General features: G+C 43.5%; 1 protein-coding gene across 1 annotated transcript in view; it reads right to left on the bottom strand.

The window, feature by feature from the left end:
* PLEKHN1 (pleckstrin homology domain containing N1) overlaps window positions 1–16278 on the bottom strand; it is a 76546-nt gene that overhangs the window by 35422 nt on the left and 24846 nt on the right. The window contains exons 3-4 of the mRNA XM_068240723.1: window positions 4857–5000; window positions 325–405 (exon numbers count right to left, since the gene is read on the bottom strand). Of these exons, the coding sequence (XP_068096824.1) occupies window positions 325–405; window positions 4857–5000 (225 nt within the window). The remainder of the gene's footprint in view (window positions 1–324; window positions 406–4856; window positions 5001–16278) is intronic.

The raw sequence follows: 16278 nt of genomic DNA, 5'->3' as shown, positions 1-16278 counted from the left end.
GACAGCATGATCTAACCCCAAGATGTGTCACAAACAGCAAACTCAAAATATGTTTACATTTTCAAAGTCCCTAGAAAGAGTCAGCCTTTTTCTCATGAGACAGATAAAAGATGAGCATTAGTGTTGTGTAAACTTGTGTAATGGATGTGAACAAAGGGTGAAAGGTCAAAAGATATTTGTGTAAGGTTTGCCTGTCTGGAAACTCAAGAAGTCTCTTTTTCATTTCTACAGCGTGATACAAAATCCTATTCACTCCCTCCTGGCTGGTGCAAAACCATTCTTTATTGTCAAGGTGGACAATGCTGTGCTTAGGGGTCAGCGTACCTGGTATGTCAGACCGGTGGGACCACGGGACTGAAAGTACAGTTGGGATTGAAAGAGTTCCAAATAACAGTCACTAATATCCTGAAAGGAAAGAGAAAAAGAAAAGTTCATTGTCATTATAAAAACCTCCAAAACAGGACCAACAGGTCTAGTAAAACGTGACATCCGCCCCAAAATAAATGGACCACCAAGGAAAATATTTGAGTTACAAAGTGGTTTGAAGGAGTCACCACTATTGTTCTAAAGTAAGCTATACATTCTGAAACTCCTCATTGCAAGCAAAGAAAAATAAACCACCTAGGAAGGGAGTTCCTCAATTTACAGGAAAAAAAACCTTCAGGCAGAATTCCAGACTGATACTACTACCCCACCCCCTAATTACCAATATCAACATTACATCTACAATCATCGCTTTCAAATGCCTCACCTTTATTATTATCTGCCCCAACTACATTCGTTATAAGCTAGTGATAGGAGTTAGTGACAAGATAGAAATATAAGCTCCATCTACAGAAAAAGATGGGGGTGTGTTCAGAACCTCCATCTGTGTCCAGAGTTTCTGAAAGATGAAGAAGCAACCACACCAACAAATTCTATCAGTATGAGAAAAGTTTCTTCCCTATGTGACAAGATCACATTACACATAATGTGTCAACCTGCCAGCTTTACAATACCACAGGGAGGATTAAGGTCCTGTTCAGACTATGTGCGTTCCTAGCCGTTTTTCCAGAACCTATACGGGCAGACTTTGCGAATAGAAACGGCTACTAATGTTTTCTAATGGCCTCGTTCACATGTATGCGTATGAGACGCATACATTTCTCATCCGCATTGCTGCATGCAGTTCTGTGTGTCATGCACAGAAACTGACACAATGAAAGTCTATTGGACGCGTATCAAAAACGCGTACTATAGTTTTTTAGCGTACGTTTCCCTCTCAGTTTCTCATCGTTTCCTGTGTGACGCACTTCCTTTCAAAATGCAAAAAAGCAATAGAAAACGCAAGAAAAACAAATAAACGCATGCGTTTTTCAACTTGTGTTTTCTTTGCTTCTGTAAACGCTGACAGTATGAACAGGGCCTAAAGGGGAACTGAATGGAGAGTGATATGGTGGCTGCCATATTTATCTCCTTTTAAACAATACCAGCTGTCCTGCTGATCTGTTTGGCTACGATAGTGTCTGAATCACACCCGAAACAAGCATGCAGCTAACCTTGTCAGATCTAACAATAATATCAGAAACACCTGATCTGCTGCATGCTTGTTCAGGGGCTATGGCTAAAAGTATTAGAGGCAGTGGATCAGCAGGATAGCAAGGCAACTGGTATTGCTTAAAAGTAAATACATATGGCAGCCTCCACATATCTCTCACTTCAGTTGCCCTTTAACCACTTTTTCCACCACTACAGTTTATCTACGTCCTCTCTGACTTCATCTAAGCCGAGAGGACGTAGATATAAGTCATGTAGCTGAAGCACTGCTGTGCACGATTGGGCTTGCTCCTCTGCAAAACCTGCGGCACTATTTGCTGCAGCACTAATTGGTGAAAACAAATATATGTTCCCTGAGCCAGTAAGATTGATTTTTACCATTAAAAATACTTTTATTTTCTTAGTGAAAAATCTTCATAGTGAAAAATACACACTGTAGCAGGGACATAGCTAAACTGTCAAAAGTGCTCTGGAGGGGGAAACAAGGTCTGGATGCAAAATGGTTAAATAAATAGATCTGCATTATTTTGTAAACAAAAACACACGTTTCTTCAGCTAGAACAATTCTTTCCGTTAAAGGACACCTGAAGTGGTGGCTGCCATATTTATTAAACAATACCAATTGCCTGGCCGTCAAGCTGATTTTTTGGCTGCAGTAGGGTCTGAATCACACCTGAAACAAGCATGAAGCTAATATGACCCAGACAATTCCAATAGTTTCCATCTGATCAAGCCAGTACTTTTGAGAGAAGCTCAAAGTTTTCTTTCAAAATTGTCAATAACACTCATCAGGAGAACAGTGACACCAGAGTTCAGAAACATCCTGAAATATGTAACAATGTCCACTCACTGTATGCAATGAATTATTCAGTGAGGCTTGCGATAAAGGAGAGGAAGGCTGGACTCACTATAAACAAGGGCTGAACGAGATGACTGCAGAACCCGACAGACGTGAGCTCAAGGTGCAAGATAACGTCAGTGATCGGATATGAGTCACAGGTAGCAGGGGAGAGGGAGCAGGGCAGACCTGCTACTGAGTAAAGATATGTGTGATGTATATTATTCAGGGCTGGGGAAAACAGCTGATCCTATTAACTCTTCCTGCTTAAGGAAACTAGTTGAAATCACATCTCATTCAATAGAGAGATTAAGGAAAAACAGATTGCATGTAAAACAGACTGACTGCCTCAGGGATTATTTTTTTCCTTATTCTAAACAAGGTGCCTGCGCTCTGCACATCAGCCTGGAGGCAAATACTACACATTGCTAAACTGCATGACCTTGCAGCAATCTGAAGTGACCTATACTTTGCTTATCATTTTAAACCCAATTCCAGCAACCTATTTTTTTTATATCTGGGCAGATCAGTTGCACTGCTGTCCAGTTTTATCCTGAAAAAAAAAAAGTCTTTCACTTCCTGTCACTCACATCAACAGAACTCAGCAGCAGCTCTGATCAATAATTCTGCATTTTGTGAGACCTGGAACCTTATTTTTAGGAAAGAAGGAGACATCAGTCAGGGTTTTCTGAAAATTACATTGAAGGACCACTATCACAAATAAAATAAAAATGTGTAAACATACAAATACAAGTATGTTAAATGAAACACTGTTCTCCAATGTTGCTGTCACTTACAGTAGGTAGCAGAAATCTGACAGAACCAACAGGTTTTGGACTAGTCCATCTCTTCATGTTGATTCTCAGCAAGGCTTTTATTCCTTATAAAGACATTCCCTGAGAATAATTTATACAATGATGTTGGCCAGCTTCACTGCTCACTGCAAACTTTTTTGGCAGTTGGACAGAGCAACTGCCATTCACTCAGGCCCCATTCACACTTTTTTCCGGCGTTTGTAGGAGTGATTTTTCTGCAATTTCACGCAGAAAAATCACTGAGCACTGCAGCGATTTTGCCGCGATCGCGTTTAACACTTCTATAGCACTGAAACAAAATCGCCTGAAAATGGTGCAGGCGACGCGTTTGCATTTCTTCCCGTTTTTGGGTGATTTGCGCTGATTAGCGCAAATCGCCCAAGTAAGAATGGGCCGATAGGGTTTCATTACGCTAGCGCTTTTAAAAAGCGCTAGCGTTTGAGCGTTTTTCCAAAATCGTGGCAAAACGCTCTAGTGTGAATGGGGCCTAAGTGCTTTTGAAAATAAACAAAACCTTGAGAATCCCCCATGAGATGGGCTAGTCCAAAATCTGTCAGTTCTGTCAGATTTCTCCTACCTACTGTAAGGGACTGTAACATAAGAGAAAAGAAAATTATAGCTCATTTTACTCTGGAAGAAACAAACTTCTTATTTGTATGCGTTTATATGCATTTTCAATTTTATGATTTTCACAATAGTGGTCCTTTAACCTCCCCGGCGTTCTATTGAGATCGCCAGGGAGGCTGCGGGAGGGTTTTTTTTTAATAAAAAAAAAACTATTTCATGCAGCCAACTGAAAGTTGGCTGCATGAAAGCCCACTAGAGGGCGCTCCGGAGGCGTTCTTCCGATCGCCTCCGGCGCCCAGAATAAACAAGGAAGGCCGCAATGAGCGGCCTTCCTTGTTTTGCTTAGATCGTCGCCATAGCGACGAGCGGAGTGACGTCATGGACGTCAGCCGACGTCCTGACGTCAGCCGCCTCCGATCCAGCCCTTAGCGCTGGCCGGAACTTTTTGTTCCGGCTGCGCAGGGCTCAGGCGGCTAGGGGGGCCCTCTTTCGCCGCTGCTCGCGGCGAATCGCCGCAGAGCGGCGGCGATCAGGCAGCACACGCGGCTGGCAAAGTGCCGGCTGCGTGTGCTGCACTTTATTTGAAGAAAATCGGCCCAGCAGGGCCTGAGCGGCAGCCTCCGGCGGTGGTGGACGAGCTGAGCTCGTCCATACCGCTCAGGAGGTTAAACCGGAACCGAGATGAAAAACTATGAAAAACTAATTATAACAAGTAAGTTGTCTATATATCTTATCCAAAGTTTAGATAGTTTACACAGCAAATCTAGCTGCAAACAGCTTTAATAGAATATGATTATTTCTTCCTGTGATACAATAACAGCGGCCATGTTGTTTGTAAACATTACACAGAGGCAGGCTTATCTGCATCTTGAGCAAAAAAATCCCCCCTCCTCCTCCCCTCTGCCTCTGAAATCTCTGGCTAGTAATACCTCCCCCTCCTCCTGCCCAGACTGAGCTCCCATGAGCCCTTGCTGTTGTCTGAAAGTGCCTTGGCTCTCTGAAAACCTGTGAGCGTGGCTTGTTTAGTTTATAGGGAATTCGAGTATTAAAACAGAAAACAAAAAACTACACACGAACAGTAAACATCATAGAACATTTACCTGGTTATGCTGGAAACGGAACTTGACTTTGGAATAGTGTATCATTTGCCCCATATTGCGAACAATAGTTTTCTTCTTGCCCTTTCTAAAGATGCTGAGGAACCTTTGGTCGACATTATCCTTCTGTATGTCATGGTTGAAATCCTGCAAAGAAGACATTTTGTTACAAAGTTTGGCAGAAACCAGATCATTAAAAAGGAGCTGGTCATGCTGTTCTGTCAGAATTTGTTTATTCATGCTGAATACAAGGTTGGATGAAAGTCATTCCGAGATCAAACAGGATTATGCAAATTTAGACAGCTTGAAACTGAACCAATGAAATGCCATTAAGGTGGATTTTGCTTGGTCCATTTTTAGGCTGCACATATTTGCATTTCAAATTTGAATACACATGTATGAACTCCGTGTGGATGATTTGTGTCTCATTGACCATCCCTACTGAACACCTCTGTATCACTGAAAGCCTAGGCAGCCTCAGAGTATTTATGAGGATACTGGACATGGTACAAACACACCTTGCTCATGGCTTCCATGGCTCATGGGCTTCCAGACATTTTGCTAAAAATATCAGTACAAGTATAGCAACACTCAGTTGCTACAGGATTGTTCTGGGTCACTGAATCACAAAGCAGTAAACCAAGAAGAAGGTTGTCCGAATACCATTTTTCTGCTTTTAAGAACAATAATGTGATGGTAGCTCCCATATTTGTTATGTGACCGGTTCTCTTCTGTCCTGTGAGTAACATTTTCCCCAGGAAAACACTGGAGCTTTATCTAAGATATATATCGTACAGTAAGCCATCTTTTACAGGATATTTACACATACTACCCATCTATTATTACATAGCCTAAGGCCTCATTCACACTATCAGGTCCGGTTCTAGACTTTTTGCTGTCTGAGGCAAATTTGTGAGGGTGCCCCCTCCCCCCGATTTGGAATGATCGCACAGCACCCGACAATTTACTCTGCTTCATTTAAAGTTCTCACATAACATGCAGCAGCTCAACACAATAGCAAACTGGCTGTCTGTGAGTGTGTGACAAACAAACTGCTCACCCTCAGCCACTCCATTCCTCCTCAGGAAGGTACACAGTTAAAAAAAAAAAAAAAAAAAAAAAAAAAAAAAAATATGCTGCCCCTAAAATCTCTGCACCTGATGCAAATGTTTCACCTAGCTTCATGAGAGAACCGGCCCTGCACACTATACATCTTGCCATGTCGATTTTGGCAATGCACATGGTGTGCGATCAGCAAGAACACCAGAAGTGCATAGATTACATTGTCTGAAGTTCAGACTACATGTGCTGCTCAGTGATGCACTATTGCACTGCTGCACGCATTTTTTGGCAAAGCACAAAATGTTTTGGCAAAGCACTGACCCATTCACTGTAATGCAGATGGCATGCAATCGTGCGTGTTGCTTTCAGATCGCATGGCAATCTGTGTTGGACAATGAACGAGGCCTTATGCTGGATCCACACGGTGCGTTCGCGCACTCGATTTCCCGCTCGATTCCCGTCGATTCGTTTATTTCCAACATGTCCGATTTGGATTTCGATGCATGGTTAGGTCGATTCGCATGCAAAGTATGCCGAATAGACCGAACGATCCATCGAAATCCAAATCGGACATGTTGGAAATAAACGAATCGACGGGAATCGAGCGGGAAATAGAGTGCGCGAACGCACCGTGTGGATCCAGCATAAGATAAACTTTGAGTATTATTATTATCCTGGACTTCTTAAAATAAGAACCTTTAAGGTCTTGGGCACTCAGCCGCTTTGCTGAGTGTGTTTAAAGAGAATCTGTATTGTTAAAAATCACACAAAAGTAAACATACCAGTGCATTAGGGGACATCTATTACCCTCTGTCACAATTTCGCTGCTCCCCGCCGCGTTAAAAGTGGTTAAAAACAGTTTTAAAAAGTTTGTTTATAAACAAACAAAATGGCCACCAAAACAGGAAGTAGGTTGATGTACAGTATGTCCACACATAGAAAATACATCCATACACAAGCAGGCTGTATACAGCCTTCCTTTTGAATCTCGAGAGATCATTTGTGTGTTTCTTTCCCCCTGCATCTCTCATGCACTGAAGTTTCAGGCTGCTCTTTTCTTCCTGCAAACAGCTTTGCCCTTGTCTGTAATTCCTCACTATGTGAAAGCCCAGCCAGCTCAGAGGACGATTTATCCAGCTTGTAAAAGATAAGAGAGAAGAGAGAAGCTGCTCTAATCTAAATAACACACAGGCAGTGTGCATATAGGGGCCTGGAAGGGGGAGTTCATAGCAGAACCACAACACTGAAGAACTTGGCAGCCTTCCAGACACAGGCTGACAAGTCTGACAAGAGAGAGATAAGTTGATTTATTGCAGAGACTGTAATAGTACAAAGTGCTGCAGTAAGCCAGAACACATTAGAATAGCTTTTGGAACTTGTAGGATGATAAAAAACAGGATGCAATTTTTGTTACGGAGTCTCTTTAAGCAAATTATCAGTAATACTCAGACACCAAACAGTGTGCATAGACAGAATGGTCTGATGAGCACACTTATGCACTATGCAACAGTGCATTCTAACAATGCCCCCCTCCTGCGTGTATTTATGTGCGCAGCACAGCAATACCGCTATCAGTACAGCAGAATGGGGTCAGCGATGCAATGGAAAGCAATGCAGGCACCATTTGTTTCTATAAAATACATGGCAACCTACTTTACAGACCTACACGAGAATGTGTCAGGGCACTTAAAGTAGTCGCAAACAGATGATGTAGATGTGTTCCTTTACCGATTAAAGGAAGCCATACATCTAGCGATTTGGCTGTACGATCGACTATTCAATTCGATCCTTCTATAGAATAGAGAGTGTTCCAGAACTCGATGATAAGTGGCTGATTTCATGTCGATTCGATCAGCTTAGTCGATTGAGCAGGATGCAAGATATCGGTCACAGGAATCGGCTACTGTTCACATGTCATTCGATTCAGATCAATGATCTTCAGTGAAGGTGAATCGCACAGGATATCACCTGTAGTGTATGGGCACGAGTCGATCAACTTTCAATCAACCATGCTGAAGTCAATTCCTTAAAAAAGTAAATCGCTTTGTCGATTGAATCAGAATCACTAGATGTATGGCTACGTTTAGGCAATGCAAGGAGACAGAGGAAGACAGCACAGGCTCATGGTTTACATATAGTTGCAGCACAAAGCCTTTTTTTTCCTACTTTGGTGCTCAAAGAAGAGAGTGTGAAATCAGTACAAGTAAGTAGCATTACAGATTCTGGACTAGTGTGTAGACAGCAGGTACCGAGTGTACTCAGCCATGCCAACTTCTGCACCACTGGAGACTTTACATCATGCAAGCTGTCACTAGAACTACAAGAAGTCCATCTATCATGTTACTTATAAAAACACAAATGTATTGCATTTTGGGCCAGCGGAGAGATACGAAGAGAGTGCACTTCTCTTGCGCAGACTGGCCGCGACTGGAGGGAGGAAGTTACGGAACCCGGTACAGAAGACTGAGGACAGCGGTATGGGAGCGATCCGTGTGCATAGGGCTGGAGGAAGCCCGAGGTATGTATAAAACTGTTACGGTCATTCAGCTCTGGTTTCCTTTAAATTCCCCCACACATCCCCACATTGTTTTACTGGCATTTCAGGTTTACTGTAGTCCCTCAAGTAAGACCAAACAAACAACTCCAGAAGACCCTGCACAGCAAGTATATAGTCACCAGGCCACCCCACTCCCAGGGCTGCATATACTGACAAAGTAGCTGCAGAGATAGAACCCTCAACTTACTAAGGGCAGTTCGATAAATTAATTTTGGTAAAATACCACATTTGGTATTTCACCGAATAATACGCATTCGGTATTTTACACTTTTTTTTCCCCAAATTCACTAAGATTTCCTCACATGCGGTAAAAATTTGGTAATTTACTAAACAAACATGCTTCAATTCACTAAGCCCTGTTCAGTTAAGCAGCCCATACACTCAGCCGATTTTCTGGCCGACCGATCGATCGCGATCGATCGATCGATCGATCGATCGCAAATCGGTTGGCCAATCGACCGATCGACGGCCGATTTCGATCGATTTCGATGGATTTCCATCGAACTAGCAGGGTGGAAAATTTAGGTCGATCTGATGAGATTGCTTATCAGTTTGCATTGGCCTTAATGGAAATCTGATGGCAAAAAAATGCCATCAGATCGAATTTCAACAGATTTCAAACTGAAATCTATTGGAATTCTATCCTGGTAAAAAATGTTCTAAAAACGCATCAGATAGATCATCAGATGCATTTCTTATCTGTCTGCTGCCAATCTGACGAGTGTATGGGCACCTTTAGTCTCACTTACCAGCTGTGGTGCAGATTAGCGGTCAGGCAAGGGTTTTATGGTCAGTGCATCCTATCATCCCTGTAGATGTGCTGCAGCCACCAGAGGGAGCTCTTCTGTATGGGAGAATACAGATATGCACACCTAAAGGGATGCAGAAAAGCCTCAAAAAGAGGCTCCTTCCCCTGCTCTGTGAGAGTGAAGTTCCGTCTCCCAGAGTGTTGGACCAAATCAGGGTGAGAAGCAGGGCTGTGCGGATCTCCCTATTGGCTGCCTGGCTGTCTCTATTGGCTGTCTGTCAAAGTTACCGCATGGAGAGAGTGAATTATTGGCTGTGAAAAGCTGGAGAAAAATACTGAACATCGTTTGATTTATAAAATGCGTTAATCTTTGTGAATTGCAATTTCTTGACATTTGAGTTTTTCCGGCACAAGTCGGTAATTTATCTCACTAGTCGGTGATTTCAATTTGCTGTGCGGTAAATAGGTTTAGTGAACTGGAATTTGGGAAGGTGTTTGGTAAAATCAGCTGCTTTCTGCATTACCAAGTGTGGCAATGCTTATTGAATTGAGGTCAGAGTGCTTGTATTGCTGTAAAATAAAAAAAAATTAAAAAAAAAAGGGGGTATTTTCTGCACTAATCAGGAACAACAGCTTGCTCCTTATTTTCAGGTGTAATAATAAGTGAGTGGTATTCAGCCACCACAGTTCTGTTCTTACACAGCAGCAAACAAAGATACATGTCCATTATGGTGTCAGGTTAGCTAGTGTAGCTATGACCAGGTTATATGTAGCAACACATCTCGATGATATTTCTACGGTCAGCGGGATAATGTTCAAAAGACTGAACTTGTCTGACCCAGTGTTTAGTTTCAGATCCCTGTGCTGATCTCGCCTACATGCCTTCCCTTTATGCTGACCCACTAATCCAAGGGCATTTTTGTAGTGTCTCAAGGGTGGTCTTCCAGTGGTGGGGGAATAGGCAGCACACGTCCAACACAAGTCAACAGGTTTCTGGTTGCATGTGGAATGGGGCACAGAAAAGTGAAATCCGGGGAAAACTAGCTTGCTTCTTGATCTGTATTGAATTCTGCTTCCGTTTCCTAAACCCCCTTACTGGAATCTTAAATCTGCTGTATCGGTTTCTAAGGGCAGCTGGGTTTATTCTCGGTTTAACAACTACACCGTTCTGCTTTTTTTTTTTTTTTTTTTTTTAGGGGGAAACTGGGTGCAAATGGAAAATATCCTCTATAACTGGCCATGGAAGCAGATCAGATATAAATTGGCCCAAAAAAAAAAAAAAAAAAAAAAAAGAATGCTGAAGGACAACAAAATAAGACAAGATCGGCTACCATTTAGCAGGAGACATTTCAGTAAATCTCACCCAAAAGCCTTAGTTTTGCATGAGAAACTGACTATTATTGCAACAAACATAACTAGGGGTTAACTGCAGGGAGAACTGCATGTCAAAATAAGCAGTTCCAGAAATATAAGCTGCTGAATTAATATGCGTATCTAAACCTGTCAAGGCTGAGCTTGGCCTGACTTCAGTGGCATTAAAATATCCATTCACACTTTCCATGAATTTGTCGTTGCAATATGAGGACAGTATGGGTGCTCAGATTGCACTGCGTGTGATTGTGCGGGGGTGCAAGAGAGCCAGGTGCCGTCAGTCATGCTGAGAGCACAACAAGGGACAGTTACCAGTATGTCTGTGCTAATAAAGATGGTGGTACAGTCTAGAGTCAGTTTGGCCAGGTAACGATGCATTGTTAATATAAACACTGGTCTCTTTCTATATCAGACCCATTATAGTGGGCCTAAAGATATTACCAAAGCTTTTATAGGTCCACTGAATTAGTTTTGCATAGAGAAAAGAAGGGATAACATAGGTTACGGTTTTACTGTTGTCTGTGACCTCATGGGAAAGATCCACTTCCTCTTCTCAATTACTGGGAGAGAAAGTACGGTAATCACAATCACTTTGTGAGAACACATCAGAAATGTTTTTAAATGTTTTCTCGTGTTGCTAAACCAGCATGCAAGTTCTCAGAAGCAAATCAGCTAATTTCAGTGGATCACTTTGGGCGCCGCCACAGACCGTAATGAGAATTATAGCTATATTGGCACTCAGTGACTAATTTAGGCGCTGCTGACAGCAAAAGCGCAAAATAGAAAAATAAAATATTTAATTCAGCCGCCGGAAATAGCCGGTCCCCGAATTATGTTTTCCCCCCGGACTGTATTGCCACTCCGGACTTTCAGCAGGCGCAGGGTAAGCGGTCTCTTGGCTTCACTGTGCTCTGAAATTTGGCCGTCACCATTTTAAATGTACACCTCAGAAGGGTTTCACCTCACTTCCTGGTCTTGGTGGCATATATTCCTGAGACAGAAAGTGGGAAGATCTCTCTACAAACAGAAAAGCTGATGGGTTTTCATTATTGGGCAGCACAGTGGAGTAGTGGTTAGTGCTCTCACCTTGCAGTGCTGGGTCCCCCCCCGCATACATTACCTGAAGCCTGCTCCCGGCATCTTCTCCGCATCACCTCCCGGTTGGCATCTTCTCCGCATCACTACATCCGGCATCCGCATATAACTTTCTGTCACTCCAGTGACAACGGAAGTTCAAATAGAGCGCCCTCCATTTGTACTTCCGCTGTCACTGCAGTGACACAGGAAGTTATACACGGATGCCGGATGCCATGATGCGGAAGGTGATGCGGAGAAGATGCTAGCCGGGAGGTGATGCAGAGAAGATGCCGGGAGCCAGCTTCAGGTAATGTATACCTGCGTCGATCGTACGCTGCTCCCTACCCGCGGGCGATCGACGGTAATTTCCCGCACTGAGCGATCGATGGGATCGATCCATTTCGGGACGAAATAGATCGAAGTTTAGCGTGAACGATGTGACAGCAGATTCGATCCCAGTGATCGAATCTGCTGTCGATCGGCGCGTAATCGGCCTAGTGTATGGCCAGCTTTAGTGATATATTCAGGTGCTAGTTTGGGAACGATTTCTGTACAAACACGACTCAGCTACAGGTCAAGCAGCCTGTACTGTAATATGGAGAGGGGAGGAGGAAGAGCAGTGCCCTGTTGGAGCAACTTAAAAGGGAGTGCCTACACCTGCAACAGTGGTTGGGCAAAGATAAACCAGCTGGAGGGGAGGTAAAGATGTCAGGGGCCAGGCGCACACATATCTCACTAACATGATCACAAACAATCTACTTTGGCCAGGAAGAATCTAAACAGGTAGACATAGCTTAATTTTCTTAGCAATGATTGTAGAGTTGACTAAAAAAAAGCTTGTGGAATATGAAAGGAATCCACTAGTAAGGAACATGGCGGCTGCCAACTTTATCCCCCTTTTTACAAACACCAGTTTTATGGGTGTCATGATTATTTGGTGGCTCTGGTAATTGAGACACATCTGCAGTTAATTCGGAACAGATAACCAGCATACTACTAACATACTTGTTCTGGGTCACCAACACAGAACAAGGTGAAAAATTCGGCAAACATGGAGATCTCCACTGAACCAGGAAGGGAGAGAATTCTCATTAAATCCTTTTGGAGAGAAAATGCTACCAAATCTGTGACTGGTTGTCAGTTAACACAGCTGCCATATAGTGCAGTGAGAAGGAAATGATCTACCTGAGCACTTCAGTCACAACAAAACAATGGGAAGGAGGAAGACGAGCACCCACCACACCTCATGTCTGCAATGTATAAATATCAGCTAATCCTCCCTCTATGCCAGATGACAGACAGATGGTTGTCAAAATGTTAACAGATTACCAAGAAAAACAAATCTAATGTGTTTGAAAGCAAACAGAAAGACAACATATTAATAGCAGAGTCTTTACAAAGAGAGTTTCTCTGCTCAACTGGCTGCTTATAAACAGAAAAGATGAAAAGAATGGCACCAAATACAATGGACACTAAATAGCTCCAGGGGTTGTTAACTAGCACTACTCCTATTAAGGCTCATACACACAGGGTACGGCCGCCGCCGCAACCACGTGGCACGCGCGTGTTGCGGCGACAGGTCGCCCGTGTGTATGACGCGCGCGCCCCGAACCGTCGCCCATCGGAGCTGTCGCCAGGCAATTGACATGTTCAATCGCCGGCTACAGCTGTCGCCGCAACTGTCGCTAGTCCCGCGTGTGTATGCGGGCTAGCGACAGGAGACCTACGCGAGTGAATGGAGCATCCGGCCGGGGGATGCTCCATTCACAAACAGCTTCCGCCGCGTCTCTGCCTTTCTGGCGAGACGTGTGGACAGCTGTCGCTCCCTGACAGATCCCTGGTCGTGTGTATGCATGCAACGGGAGACAGTTGTCCCCCGTGTGTATGTAGCTTTAGATGGGAAGCTTTTCCGGGCATACATTACACTGGAGGGAAATTTTTAGACAACAGCTGTGTGATGCCATTTCAATAAAGAGAGAGAATGACAACATCCGATTTGTTGTTGGTCAGCGCCAGTGCAAAAAAATGGTCAGGGCTTTAAAATGCACATACGGTATTCACTTCCCAGAATACTCAGATAGCTCATGGTGACCCAGAACCACTAGATCTCTTTTAGCCCCTTATACTTTACTATTAGTTCTGGGTTCTTATGAGCTACCTGGGTATTCTGTTGTACTGGTCCAAGCCAAATCCAATAGAGCCATATCAATCCCAGCCATGCACTGAGGTCCAGAAAAGTCCAAAACAGCTGTATGTATGTTGGATTGGTGTGGCTCTGTAAAATGTATAAGCTATTGGATCATTATACATCAGTGGCTCTGGGTGTGTGCCTGGCTTTAGGGGTGTAAAGAGATGATTTGCATATTCAGGAGTGATGCATCATAGGAAACCCCAGTTGCTCAGTTCAAGTGGACCTAAACTCTTGCACAGGACAGAAGAAAAACAGAGAAATGCACCCTGTATGTATTTAGAAAGTTTAGCCTGTTTAAGGGCTAGTTCACACGGGCGTTTTTGTGGCGTTTAAGAAGCAGCGTTTTTTGGGATCTACCGCTGTCCCATTCAAGTGAATGGGAGCGTTTAAAGCTGGCTTTTGCAGGCTTTCATGAAAGCCTAGTGGTAGATCCCGGCGTTCATCTAGTCTTGAAAGCAACATGTTGCTTTCAGAGGCGGTAAACGCCAGGAAACCATAGCAGAGACCAGAACTGCTAGCCTTGAACGCTTCCCAAAAGCCTTTAAAAGCCAGCGTCTAAAAGCTCGGCAGAAGCCCGTGTGAACCAGCCCTAATTCCCCCTCATTTGTGTCTAATCACAAGTTGTAATTTGATCCTCCCGTGTCACATGACTGCCTATGGCAGATAAGCAGAATAGCCCATTTGAAAGCACAGGCTGTAAACAATATGTTTGCTTCCATGAATCAGGAAGTAGAAACTGTGCAAATTTATTTTAGGATCTGTATCAGCTGTAACAAAGAAATGTTTATTGTTTAAAGGTGGTTATGCTGTTGTGTATCTTTTAGAGCAGAGAGGAGTTATGAGTTCAGGTCCACTTTAAAACAGACGGTCTTAGCAATAATTCTGCTTTAAGAAGACAACATTATATATGATCACTTCCCCTGAAGGTCAATGGGTGGAGCAAGCGTAAGCAGGAGAGTATAGAACACTAACTGACAATGTCATAAAAATTATCAGATGTCTCTACTGATATCGTTTGATCTTTCTTCCAAGTGTGTATGTAGCTTTAAGCTGGACAAGCCGATTGCCATCCAATGTGGCAAAATTATCGATTCCTCTCCAATCATAATCTGATCAAAGAGGGATCGAGTCCTACCACACACAGCACATAGGTATTCAACAAATTTCAGAAGGAAATCTATTGAAAATTGATCAACCTTCAGGCTGGTTTCACAGTGGGACGTTACAGGCGCACATTAGAGCAGCCTGTAACGCAGCCCACCGCACAGTAATGAAAAATCAATGGGGCTGTTCACAGTGCCCACGTTGTGTTACATTGTAACGCTGCGTCACAAGACAACGTACTGCATGCAGTACTTTAGACGCGGCTGAGCCGCGTTAGACTGCTTGCACATGTGGAGGAGCGGAGAGCGGCCAGGCACATGGCTAATTAATATGCACTGCACGTTGTGACTTGCAGTGTTTACTTCCTGGAGCGGCCGCTTTGTGCGGCAATTGGCCGGCGGGACCACGTGATGCCGCATGCGCACAAGGGTGCGCATCACGGCATCACTGACGCCAGAGTGAGCTGCACAACGCGGCTCACTCTGACGTCCAGATCCAGCACCACCAGGCGTTGCGTTAGGGGGACGTTATGCGACCTTAACGCCCCCTCTAACGCAACGTCCTGGTGTGAAATTAGCCTCAGTGTTGCACTGCTTCAATGCAATGCAAATTACCCATCCATAGATCAACCATCCCTCTAAAACAACTCCAATATTCCATCCTGTCCAATTGATAGTTTCAATTTTAAGTCAAAAATAGATCACAATTTGATCAGACATGTTGGAGCAAAAGATTTCTGGCAGATTTGATCAGAGTGATAAATCTGCCATGAATTGAATGAGATAATTAATAGGTATATATGGTCAGCTTCACTCAGTAGTACTTGCAATCTATTATCGCTAGCACAGACTGGGGCCAGTTTTTGGGGAAACCATTTAACATGTCAATATGTATTTTGGGGTATAGGAGGAAGTCTACACAATAAAAAGCCTAAAATCCCCTTGCAAAGCAAAAGAATGCCACCTAATAGAATTATTATTTATTAAAGCATGAATAACTAACCTGATACAACCACAAAACCACGACACAGGAGGAGAGAAACACCATGCACAAAGGAACTTACAATCCAATTCGTTCACTAACCCTCAACTACCAACACAAGTTAACTTTTTACGAATGAAGTGAAGCAGAGAGCAATTGTTTTGCCTAGACAGGCAGAAAGGACAGACACTCAAAAATAGATGTCAATAGCTGCAAATTTGTGAAATGTGTAATTGGGTGATTCGCACACACCCTTAATCACAGAGCGCAATTACCTACAGTCACAGGTCATGCTACATCCACGCCTGCAAATTTCTGGTTCCCCAAGCTTTGC

This window comes from Hyperolius riggenbachi, chromosome 6 (genome assembly GCF_040937935.1).
Source record: "Hyperolius riggenbachi isolate aHypRig1 chromosome 6, aHypRig1.pri, whole genome shotgun sequence".
Taxonomy (NCBI): domain Eukaryota; kingdom Metazoa; phylum Chordata; class Amphibia; order Anura; family Hyperoliidae; genus Hyperolius; species Hyperolius riggenbachi.
Note: the sequence above shows the minus strand (reverse complement) of the source record. Positions and strands in the feature narration are given on the sequence as shown.